General features: G+C 41.4%; 1 protein-coding gene across 4 annotated transcripts in view; it reads left to right on the forward strand.

Moving 5' to 3' along the window:
• DYNC1I1 (dynein cytoplasmic 1 intermediate chain 1) overlaps positions 1–13,149 on the forward strand; it is a 200,011-nt gene that overhangs the window by 13,043 nt on the left and 173,819 nt on the right. For 2 of the 4 annotated variants that reach the window (XM_075049642.1, XM_075049666.1), the window contains exons 2-4: positions 4,743–4,860; positions 7,411–7,525; positions 10,222–10,312. In XM_075049642.1, the coding sequence (XP_074905743.1) occupies positions 4,753–4,860; positions 7,411–7,525; positions 10,222–10,312 (314 nt within the window). In that variant the 5' untranslated portion in view covers positions 4,743–4,752. The remainder of the gene's footprint in view (positions 1–4,742; positions 4,861–7,410; positions 7,526–10,221; positions 10,313–13,149) is intronic. The other 2 variants (XM_075049659.1, XM_075049650.1) reach the window with 2 other exon arrangements.

Raw genomic sequence — 13,149 nt, forward strand, 5'->3', positions numbered from 1 at the left:
AAATAGAACAGTCCGTTTCATTAAAAGTCATGCCAAGAGGAGCAGGTTCCTTCCTCCAGTAGCTCAAAGAAAGGAGAATTTTGTCAGAATATTAGGAGTGCAGGTGAGTGCTCTCTGTGCAAGGTGGTTCACATCCACATATCCTGCTACATCTCAAGAACTTATGTTAGCACATGGGCGTGTGGCGGGTTGACCCTGGCTGGACGCCAGGTGCCCACCAAAGCTGTTCTATCACTCCCCCTCCTCAGCTGGACAGGGGAGAGAAAATATAACAAAAGACTCATGGGTCGGGATAAGGACAGGAGAGATCACTCACCAATTACAGTCATGGGCAAAACAGACTCAACTTCGGGAAAATTAACTCTATTACCAATCAACCAGAGTAGGGTAATGAGAAATAAAACCAAATCTCAGAACACCTTCCCTCCACCCCTCCCTTCTTCCCGGGCACAACTTCACTCCCAGATTCTCTACCAAGCCCCCCCCAGCGGCACAGGGGGATGGGGATGGGATTTATGGTCATTTCATCACATGTTATTTTCTGCCACTTCATCCTCCTCAGCGGGAGGACTCATCACACTCTTCCCCTGCTCCAGCGTGGGGTCCCTCCCACGGCAGACAGTCCTCCACAAACTTCTCCAATGTGAGTCCTTCCCACGGGCTGCAGTTCTTCACGAACTGCTCCGGCATGGGTCCTTTCCACGGTGTGCAGTCCTTCAGGAGCACACTGCTCCAGCGCGGGTCCCCACGGGGTCACAAGTCCTGCCAGAAAACCTGCTCCGTGGGCTCCTCTCTCCACAGATCCGCAGGTCCTGCCAGGAGCCTGCTCCAGCATGGGGTTCCCACAGGATCACAGCCTCCTTTGGGCACATTCACCTGCTCCGGTGTGGGGTCCTCCCCAGGCTGCAGGTGGAGATCTGCTCCACCGTGGACCTCCCTGGACTGCAGGGGGACAGCCTGCCTCACCAGGGTCTTCATCACGGGCTGCAGGGGAATCTCTGCTCCGGCGCCTGGAGCACCTCCTCCCCCTCCTTCTTCACTGACCTTGGTGTCCGCAGGCTTGTTTCTCTTACATGTTCTCACTCCTCTCTCCGACTGCCGTTTCCCTCTCTCCCAACTTTTTTTTCCTTCTTAAAAATGTTATCACAGAGGCGTTACCACTGTCGCTGATGGGCTCGGCCTTGGCTGGCGGTGGGTCCGTCTTAGAGCCGGCTGGTATGGGCTCTCTCGAACAGAGGGGAAGCTTCCAGCAACTTCTCACAGAAGCCACCCCTGTAACCCCCCCCACTACCAAAACGTCACACAAACCCAATACAGGGCAATAAGCTCTTCTGGAGTGGCAGGACTCTCTCCTTTTAAAACTGTATCACTTGACAGTAAACTTGGCCAAACAAAATAAAAATTGATCTAAGATTATGCACCTCCCTTGAAGAGGGGAGTCCTAGGCTGCTGCTCTGCTATGAGAACTATTTCTACATTTAATGCAGTGTTCAGTGTGTTTGTTCCTATGTGTTTCTTCTCCCAGATGATAGGTGATTTAATTGCTTCACTACAAAATGTGCTCCTTACTGTTCCTCTCTGACCAATGCCTTCTTTCAGGCTGGAGAAGATTAGGTTGTACATAAGCCTTGGGCTATCATTCTGCACCACAGAGAATATTCAAGGAAGTCTTTTTTACTGTTTGCCTTAATCTCTCTTGGTGTAGCATGCCTTTTGGCACTCAGAATGGCAATTATTAGAAGTTTGTTCCCAGTAATGAATACAGAGTATTAACTCTATGGTTAATGCCACGTAGAGTGAAGAGTATGCTTGCCTCCTTGCTCACTGCTAACTTGCTGACATCTGAGAAATGGTATGGTTACATACCCTTGGTGTTCAATTTGTGCTAAAATTGTAAATAGCCAGTTTGAAGGTTGGTAAGCTGTTTGGGGAGCTAACACATGACTATGATATATGCAAGATGAAAGTAATTTGAGATTAATTTCTTTCTATAACTCAGCCCTGGTAACGTTCTTTGAAGGCAATTTAATACATCATCTTTGTTGTATGTGAGATCTGTTTTGTTAAAAATAGGGCAAAGTTATAATAGGATTTGATCACCCTGACTGGAGCATTGTAAAGAAGGGGCCAGGCACTAAACCATTGATGCTTAAATCAGGGAAAAAGCTAGTTAGCTTCCCTGACATTAAGGGAATGAATTTTTAGAAAGCCATTCATTGATATCTGACAAACAGCTTGAAAGGGATGCCAAACCCTCAGGGTTTCTGTGATGAGCCTTAAAACGCATTTGCATATTTTTTGCGTAGAAACAGGAGCTTGGGCTCTGTTGCCAAACTGCAGAACTAAAAGGATGCGAAAACTCTATCTAGTCTGAAGGGCTCTGAGGGGGAACTTCATAATCAGAATTCAAATGTGTGCAACAGATTAGGAAAATGACTTCAAATGGGATTTCAGCCATATCTCAGAGAGAACCACAAATCCTGAGCAGATTGGTAGGCAAAATACTACCTGCACTGCCAGGTATTAAAAAGCTTTTTTTCTTCTCTGGGCATTTCTCATGTGAAAAATAGCTCACTGACATCAACTGATCACACAGATTAATGTTGTTTAAGGTGCTACTGCTTAGTTTTCTTGTTACGAAATGCAGTTTTTCTAACAGTTTTGATTTCTCTTTCTCAAATTGAAAACAGTATTGTCATGAATAGGACCAGAGTGATGGATGAATAAAGAAATGATGGTCCTCTGCATACAGCCAGTGCACCCAGTGGTCCAGTTTTTTAGCAGTTTAGTGTCCTTCCTAGCTATACCATTTACTGTGAGTTGCTGTGGATTGAACCGGGAGTCCTTGGGCCTTGAAGGGACTGCAGGGTACCTTGCCAGGATGGGCAGCTCTGCTGAAGTGCAGAATCTGTGGCAGTGTGAGCTGGACTGGTTTAACTCCTGCTGGTGGGCTTCAGCTGGGAGTTTGACTGGGAAATGTTAGCATCTGTGGTGTGGTCCACACACAGATATAGGTATGCTGGCCCCTCTGGCATCCCTCATGCTGCTGTTACGCCTGCCATTTTCATTGAATGCTTTCCTCTTCTGATTCCAAATATTATTCTTTTCTTTCATGAAAGGAAAATGATTTCAAAGACAACAAAGCATTTGGGGCCAAGATTGCATTTAATGTGCAGGTGATGTTTTGTTGGCAATATCCTCCATATCATGGGCTAACTATGCTTTTATCATTTTGAGGAGGAAGCTGATGACTGCAGAGGAATTCATGATGCGTGAAAATGCCATAATTTTTAGCATATAAATTTACTCTCTGGTCATCCACCCACCCAGGCAGTAATGTGGGTGAAGTTCTGATTATATTAATGGAGAGCTGCCATTTAAATTTCCCATGCATCAGGCAAACAATAGACTTTCATTGCGTATACATGGCATTGCCATTGATCTGATTGATTTTGGGTTGCAGTGGTGGATGTGGTCAGTGATGTGTGAATTAATAGGAAAGGCACAGTTAACTCTTTTCATGAATGTCTATTAGTCAGGATTGTCTTTGAAATAAAGGGCTAATAAGAAAATCAGTATTGATACAGTCAGATGACAGCCCATAATGATTATGTTGTTAGAAAATAAGTAAATTATCTGTGACTTAAGTTACGGATTTGTGCAACACTGGTGGGGTTTTAAGACTGTAGAAAAAGATCGGTTCTTGAGAGATCTGGCTCTATTTCTCTTTGATGTGACTTTGTATCTCTTTACCCTTCATTTTCAAGGCTCACAGAACAGCAGCATAGGTTGACAGAGATTTAAAACACAAAGAGTGTACATGGCTTCACATAATTCTTCTACAGAGAATTGTGGTTAAGACTAAATTATGGGGGAGGTCTTTCAGTAGCTCAGAAGAAATGCTTTTGCCAAGTTTGTGTAACTGGAGTCAAATCAGGAATATTAGGCATGTCTCTGGCCTCTTGGAAAGATGATCTGAGCACAAGGCTGTTGGCAGAGCTGCTTCCTTAAAGAGAAGCTCAGGTTTGCTGGGTTGCGTGGTTTTGTGCCTTGTCTGCAACTTTTTGGGGGAACGGCCCAGCTTTCTCTGGAAAGGGTGGTGGAGATACCTGTGCAGGATAGCCCATAGCTTGGTGAGGGTGCTCCCTGGAGGGGTGAATATGTGAAGGATGCTGAGACTGAACTGGTGGTCGGTGTGGGGCTGTACCAGTGGAACGGGGCGGGATCCTGGGATGGCAGCCATTCAAGGCACCTGCAGAAGCGAAAGTTATCACGTTTCCAATTTTTGTTAGTAAAATTGTCACTTGTCTAAGGTGTATGGGGCTGTTTGGGGCAGATCTCATTCTCATATTTAAAACTGAAATCCATTTGTGGATCTGGGTCCTAGAGTCTGGCAAAGCTGCGGAAGCTGATGAAAATCAAAAGACTTTCGCTTCAGTGTGTAAAAGCATTAAAGCATTATTTTGAACAGCAGCCAAAAATGGGTTTGCTTCACAAAGGTAGTTTCTAATAAAGGTCATTTGAAAATATATTCCATGTTCAGTGACACACTGGTTTAATTTCTTGAAAGAAGAGTTGTGAAACAAATATCCTGCTTTCTGTATAGTCCAAGCGTTTATACAGAAATATATTTGTAGCCATTTTAGAAAGACTATTTTTTATATAATTAAGTATCTTTTTTTCAGTAAATAGGGAAAAATTTAATTCTGTTTTCACATTGGTTTCTATAATTTTGTTTCCAGCAGAGTCAAAATGTCAGACAAAAGTGATTTAAAAGCAGAACTTGAGCGCAAAAAGCAGCGTTTGGCTCAGATAAGAGAAGAAAAGAAACGGAAGGAGGAAGAAAGGAAGAAGAAAGAGGTAAATATGCAAAAGAACCTTTTAGATAGCTCGTGCTTGCAGAAGGTGCTTGCTGAGGTTTTGACATCTCAGTATTGTATACCCCAAGGTATCTGTCATGTGGAGTGAGATCCTCAAACCCACATCAGTCTAACCTTAAAATCAAAATGCTTATTTTTAGTCAAGAAAGTTAGAGTGAGGAATTGTTTTTAAAACCAATGCACTGTCAGATGACAACAGTTTAGACAACATGATGTGTATGTGTGTGTAGAAAGAAAAATTGATTTGCCACAATGCTTTTTCCTGGGCTCTCCTTCGATGGAATGGGAGTGGAGAGTGGGGAAAGACAGAAAGAGGGCTCACATTTTTTTCAAGCCATTACAATCTAAATATGTATTTTTGTACTCTGAAGGCTAGTTTGATTACTAGCTAAAGTAGCAGATTTACAATTATTATTCTCCAGTAAAGTAAAACATAATTGCAATTGCATTTTCATCTTCTGGCATGGGTGCATCTTTCAGTTCTGTTAAAGTTTGATTGACATATTAGTTTATTTGTCCTTGACAATATGCATTAGGTTTTTCATTAAGGGATTTGTACTTCTTTTTATTCAGTCACTTAGTGGAATAGAGGTGAGAATTGACAGGGAGTGGATATTCATTTTCATGCAAAGTCAGAGAAGCATTAAGTGATTATGTTTCCTTTCTTTCAAATGTCAACACTTACTATAGTTTAAAGCACCTGTTATCCTTTACTAATAACTGGTTTCCTTTTAAACTGACACTTTAATATTGTACATGAATTTCATGGAATTACTGTGGAAATGTGATGTGATCCAAGAAATCAGCATTCCAGTTTTGGCTGTCTTTTAAATCTTTTTTCATTCGAGGCATTTTTGTGCAATTACCAGCACACCCCCCAGTGAGGCTCCTGGAGTCACTAGGGGAGTCTTCTGTAAGCAGAACTTTAAATGTTAACATTTTCAGTGTTCATTACTAGCCTGCTAATGAATTAGAGGGAAGGGAGCCAAGCTAATGGCTCGAGGAAGCTATTAAGTCCTTTCCTTTGTCTCCTGCCTCTGATTTTATGCCTCATGGAGATCTTGTGGTGGTTGGAACTTTCCATTGGCCCCAATAGCCAGATCCAGCTTGGGACACCCAGCTCTACATATTATGCTGCAGTGCCTAGCTGGTGCTGTAAATGGGGTGCACTGTGATGCCCGACGGCCTCCAAGAGTGAAGTCTAACATTCATTTAGGTGCTTAGCCATGTACACTGGTGCAGAAGAGTTGTCTACAACCCTGCCTACTGTGAGATACTTCAGGCTAGCTCATGGGAAGAGGTGAGCACAGGGACGTGCCTGAACTTTGCTTTTGTCTGTAAAACCAATGTTCCTCTGCATCCTGGCTGTGTCCAAACCAGAGAACATGGGGATGCTTCTGAACTTCAAGGTTTTCTGTTGTGCCTGCACCAACATCAACACCAGGCTGAGGCACTGTGCAAGTACCCTGTGCCCCACACTCTGGTTTCAGCAGAAATGAAAACCTCTCTGTGTGGAGGCTAGATAGGATCAGCCGATATAAAAGCAACCTTAAGATCCAAAGTATAGAGGCAGATGCCTCCAGGCATTCTCTGTAAGAACTATGCTGGGATTGCTTTTATCTAAGACATGACAAAAAGATAGACCCGACCACTTGCATTTTGTTTTACTTGCATTACTGATTACTGCACTAGGCTACAAAGTGGGACATGGGTTCAGTTCCCTCATCTGCTTGGGAGAAGGGCTGCAAGCCTGTTTCTTTCAATGGAGTGCTCTAGCCACGAGGCTGGGGTATCAGGGTTTTCCTTCCACCCTACTAAATTGGGGAATGATGAGACAAATATAAGAGATTCTGGCTGATGCAGATGTTGCTTCTCCTGTTTCTAGGTCCCGGTAGCCCAAAGGGGGAGGAGGCTAATGTGTGGAAGCTCCAAGGAGGTATAGGTATCTAAGCAAAGGGGGAGGGATCTTATGGACCATTACTTTTGGCTGTTGGTGCCCAGGGCCGCCAGAATTCTATTTTAGACACATCAGTCCTTTCCTTGGCTCCTGTTAGATGTTGAAGTTTATGAGAAAGTATTTTTATTGCCAACAAGTGCTTGGGACCAAATGTAGGCCCTTAAGCTACATCACTAAAGTCCAATGGAATTTTATTTCTTGATCCTGGAGGAAGTAGGAAGGGGCCATTTTTATTCAGGGTAATGATATCTGTTATTCTATGGTCAGCTTTTATATTAGCTGAAGTTGCATAAGTTGCATCTGATGACTGAGAGACAGAAGATTTCCATCAGTGAGCCGTAAAAATCCTTGCAAATATCCTTGCAAAGACCAGTTTTCCCATGCATTCAGGGAAAAATATGGTTACTGATATATACAGTATAATTTATCTAAGTTATAAATTATCTAAACATATCTAAGTGAATTTCAAAGTGTACCTAAGCAGTGGTGCATATAAATATTTTCCACACACTTAATTGCTAGAGCTGATCATATGTAGATGAAACTTTTCTGGTTTGTTTTGTTTTAACTCAGGCTGATCTACAGCAAAAGAAGGAGCCAGCTCAGGAAGATTCTGACCTAGACCGCAAAAGACGAGAGACAGAAGCTTTGTTACAGAGCATTGGTATATCTCCAGAACCACCTCTAGGTATTTAAGTGAAGCACACTGTAAAGCATTCAGCTGTGCCACAATGAATGCATTCTTTCTATTAAAGCATGCTTGGCTTTTTTGATTTTTGGCTGTATTAGTGAAGTGAACTCTTCTGTTTGAATGCCTGCCATACCATTCACATTTACCAGCTCATGGCATTTTGAGTACTTGTCATTGCCAAAAACATCTGTTTCATCTCTTCAAGAAATTTTTGTGAACAAAATGCAGGTTGGTTTTGCATACCAGCAGTGATTTCTTTTCTGATGGACTGTTTTATCTTCTGTCACATCTATCTGATGACCCACAAAATATTATAAATGCTGTACTTCGTTAGCCCCAAGTTTTGTTTAAAAAATTCACATTAAACATTTGCTAAGGAAGGAGGAGCGTAGTCATGTGGGAGCTCCCATTTATTTTATTTTAAAATCAAGCAAAACTGGAGAGGGGCAATAAAAAGACAAATCACAAATAGCAAAAAGCTTATCATCAGATCATTACTGTAGATTTTAGCTCTGGTTTCATGTGCTTGACCTCTTTTTGGTTGTGATGTTTCGTTTCTAGAATCTGAAGTCCTCAGTTTAAAAATACACAGGGCAAAGTTTATAGTACCTGAATATTGGTTACCTTGATTAAATTCTGTCTCACCTATTGGGTGGCCCTAAAGTAAGAAATTTCCTTCCTTCCTTCCTTCCTTCCTTCCTTCCTGTGCTTTCTTCTCCCTTGAATCCAGAATCACTCTCACTCTTTTAGCTGAAATATTGGCTCCCCTGGAGGTATCAAGCCTTGTCATTAAATTCATTGGGGCTGAATCTAGGATTTTACCCCTAGATATTTTTGTTTGTAATATTTAGGAAAAACTCCAAATTTGACAAAATACTGAAGCCTTGCTATAGGAAAGGACCTTATACAGATGCTTGGGTACATATGCAAGTAGATTGTGACATTCTGAATTGGGATTTCAATTCATAACTTGCATCAACCAACATTTATTGAGAAAAGTTACTATTTTTATAAGTCATGATATAGTGACTGAAGCTTTTAAATACCACTTCTCAGAACTGTGTGACAAGTAATGTTAAGGTTATTTTTATGTATCATAAAATATGTTTTGTAAATTATATCGTGATATCGTAAAATCAGATACATTTTTAATGTTTTAGCATTTAAAATACTCATTTTTATCTAAAAAAGAGGATAATTTCCTTATATTATTAACTAAACACATATATTCATGTTGTGAATTATCAATTCTTATCTTAGTTAATTATTTTGTGTGTGATACTATCAAAAGACCATGAAAATTCACACATAAGATGATTCATTTTAGTTAAACAATAGTATTTTGTCCTCTTTCATTCCCTGTATATACAGTCACAATTAATATACAAAGGAGGCTTTAATTCTGCCTTCACATAAGGATATGATATCCAGATCCCACTGTGAATATGGAATACATAAACAGCCACGACATACCTGTAACCTGCCAAAGGGCTGTCATGAAGATGAATTCACTTTTCATGCTGCAGTCATTTCTGTGACAGTCTCTAGTGAGAATCTGCATGAAATGTTTGACCACATGGAAAATCCAAATCTCTTGACAGGTCTGTCATTATACATTATAGAGCATAACAAAACAGTTTAAAGTTTTACTCTGTTAAATCTATAAAAGGAAATGCACATGATTTAAACCAAATGGGAAACTTCACTCTTGCATTAAAACCTCTTTTTGTGTTTTATTCAATGTGGCTGCTTTGAAGAATATTTGCATTAAATCTTGACTGGAGCCATCTCTGCATTTTAAATATTTTTGAGAAACCATTTTAAAAGAAATCAGGATATTCTTACTTTTTTATTTATTATTTCCTTGCTGAAGAGCTTTAACTTGGGCTGACCTTGAGCTATGAACTTCCTTTCCTGTTTCAGGAAACAAAACTGCCTTTGCATGAAATATGCTTCAAAAGCCCTGGCAAGCCAAAGGGAAAATCATTTCTAGAGCTTGGGCAAATAGTATGTAAACCAAGGGAAACTTTTCCTTGAGTGTTGAAATCATGTCCCACCCACAATGGAAATTTTATATGACCTAAATTACTTAAGAAAACACAATTGCTAAGCAAACTAATGTGTATTCTCACCATCTTTGGGAAATGATTTTAACTTAGCTGGATTTCCTTATTTAGCTTTTATTTTTTGATGTCATTTCCACACTGCAGCCTTAGACCGTATCTAATGGACACTGGCTTTTGATTTAAATTCAAAATTTGGAAAGTATGCTTGTTCTATTGCCTACTTGACTTTTCCAGAAGAGTTCACTTAGTTTTTTGACAAGACAAGCCCCTGATATCTCTTCTACCTTTAAAATCTTTTGCAAGTCAACTTTAAACTATACCCAAGAAAACAAATGCTATTTTATTTCCACAGATATCTCCTCCATTGATTAGCTGTAGATTCCCATTGGGCTTTCAGTCCTGTCTAAATTCATGTCAATTTTAACACTTCCAAAAGACTTAAAATTCACTTGACTCTCTTCCTTTTCTTTTTCTTTCCTTCCTTATTTGCTTTCACCATTTCAAACTCTCCTACTCATTCATCCACTATCATTTTGGTCCATTGGTTTTGATTTGTCTGACACTGCTCTTCATCAGTGCAGTCGCTGCATGTGTTAACATGGGATACCTGTTATTTTCATTATTTAGTCCCAACCCCTATGTCTCCCTCTTCGAAATCAGTGAGCACACCCAGTGACGCAGGCAGCCAGGACTCAGGAGATCTGGGACCCATAGGAAGGTAAGACACAGAGTCAATAACATTGAGTAAGTGTGGGGTTTATTCACTTTGCTCTTACTTCCCCATTTTTAAGTTTGCGTCTGTAAATGCGAACATGCCGTATCAAATGTGTACTTTTGTTTCTGCATTTTCCACTGTGTGTTACCATTCAGTAAGACTGGTCTCAGATGTGAGGTAAAAAATTCATGCAGCAAGTGGATCTTAAGCTATGAGCACCAACCTCATACTGGAAGCAAGAGCTGAATTTGCAGTCCTAAAATGGCTCACAGAAAGCTGTCATTCTGTGTGCATATACACTAAAACCAGGGGGAAGTACCCAGTGGTAGAACCTGTTACTCATGTGGCTTATCTTTGTTCACATAACCCCTCCCCTTGGACGTCCTCCCAGGTGTAACGCCAGGCTGCCTTGCGTTCTTGTGCGGCTGCTCATGGCAGTGTGTGGCATTGCAGTGGCAGGGAAGAGCTTGTACAGAAACGTGCTGAAACGCCCGAGGACCAACTGGCAATTCTGCCTTGGAAGCTGCAAATATCAGACAGTTTCATGCAGAGTGGGAGGGAAGCAGCTCTCTTCTTGTTGGAAAGGGGTGGTGGGGTGTCTGTAAGGGATGGGCACAAGAGCAACCTCCTTATCTTTGTTCGTATGGCTGAAATAGGAAATGAAGTGGCAGTCACTGAATAATTCCTACTCTGGAGTAGAAAAGAAAGGAAGATGCTGCTGGTAAAGGCGCTTATGTTCAAATAAGAAGAGGTCCAAGCAACTATACTGTATATTTTGAGAAATGTAAAACATGGGTCCTAAGAGGTCTTTTTATATCAAACTAATTCAACATAAAGCTGAGCTGCCAGCTCATCCAAATCTGTGAGCCAAGACTCTGCTAATGGCTTGAAAACAAAGTGATTGTTCTCCACAGTTAACAGTTGTCAGGAGTAGACACGATGCCTTTACAGACATCAGCACTAATGTCACCAAAGCTTCAGGTCTCCAGTTTTCATGCCACACCAGCCTTCTCCTTAGAAAAATCACAATTCTGTAAGCTGAAAGTCTATTGGGCCCCCCTTCAGCCAGATGCAGACACCATACGTTGTGATGTGCAGGTTGCACAGATGCTGCTAAAATCTGTTCAGCCCTTCTCCCAGGTCTACCCTCTACAAGAAATGGAGGTTGTTAAGTAGGAAAGCCCTAGTGTGTAAGATATGGCAGTTCAAAACACAGCAAATAGTGTAATGCTACATTCATGAATAAATGCAGTAGACTTCAGCAAATCAAAGTACTTTGAGCAGAACAAAAGTTGTTTTTAAGCAAAGTATAGCCTGCTGTTCAGGATAAAGTTATTTCCCACAGCCCTACATGCACCTATGACAACGCTGGAACGGAGTTTGTCCTTTTCAAAGCTCATGACATACTGCATTGTGGGCTTTCATTTTGGCTTGTGTTGAATTCCATACTAGGAATTCAGTGGGAATCCCAAGACCTTGTTTGTAGTCCACCAGTTTGCTTGCCATCCTCTCTGGTATTGAAAGAGCTGTTTTGTGTGTCAGGAAGGCCACTTGCAGGTGTTTGCTTGGAGTGACTGGTTCGTGGTAATGGAAATTCGATAATGTCTGCTGCAGGCCCTGTGGAATCTCTGTAACCCATGGATAGTATTGGGTGGCAGTTAGTTAAATTAGTTTGTCACTGGGTGCAGGTAGACGCGCTCAGTGTGTATTTGTGTGTATGAGTGCACTCAAGCAGGCATGTGTGATAGAGCAGTCAAACTTGGGGAGGAAGATGTTGGTAGACCTGTCATCACAGCAGGTAAACAGGATGACACCACCTCAGCTGTTTCTCTCGTGAGAGATGCCTAGACCACATTTCTGACTTCTTTTGACTACTGCATGTATGAATGCCTGTTTATCTATATAAGCAAGGTTATTCTGCTTCACTTTAATGTATCCTTCCATTTCACTGCCTATGATAGAGAGGGCACTTTTGCTGGATCCCTTGTCATGGCATCGTGCTTGTAAGATCTTCCCCTTTTCCTCATCCTGCTATGAATTTGCTGTACAACAGTAGACTGAGCACAGGCATTAGGGAAGAGCAGATTAGGTCCTAAACCGCTAATGCCCCAATCTCAGAGATCACATCTTGTCTGTTGTTGTCGCTGCTAACACTGCTGCAGAAATAATGAGCTTGCACAGGCTGGCAGAAATCCTGCATGCAATCTGATTACTCATCGCTGAAGTGTTCTCCAGAGGAAGATATGGATATTCAAAAAAATAGCTGTTAAGTCATAGGTTTTGGTTCACTATAGGAGGGAGGCCCTGTTGAAAGCTTTGGAGGAAGCAAGAGATCTTCATACATTCCCATTTGAGGCAGCAGTTTCTGGTGCAGAACTAGGTTGGGTTCACCCTTCTGTGAGTTGTTGGCACTTCTGGTCGTTGTCAGACTTAATCTATTGGTCCCAATATCACCAACTATATCTGAGGTATGTTTTGATTGATTGGCAAGCACCTGTGACTTCTTACAGCACAGTAAACACAGTTTAGCTAGAAATTCAGGTTTCTGACATACACTTTTCAGGAAAGACAACTGGACAGTGTTAATTAGTTGTTACCCTGGAACCACAGACCTCACTCAGTCTTACTTCGCAAGATGAAAACTAAGTGGTAACTTGGTCACCAAGTGTAATAGTTATATGGGGAGCAAAAGGGCTCCAGCAGGCAATGTATAAGAGAAGCAAAGTGTTTGGCATTGAAGCTGGACAAATATAAAACCAGAAAAACTTTGTAAAATTTTAATGGTGAGACAAATCAATCACTAAAGCAATTTACCTAAAGACTCTATTGGATCGTATATC

This window comes from Buteo buteo, chromosome 2 (assembly GCF_964188355.1).
Source record: "Buteo buteo chromosome 2, bButBut1.hap1.1, whole genome shotgun sequence".
Taxonomy (NCBI): Eukaryota; Metazoa; Chordata; class Aves; order Accipitriformes; family Accipitridae; genus Buteo; species Buteo buteo.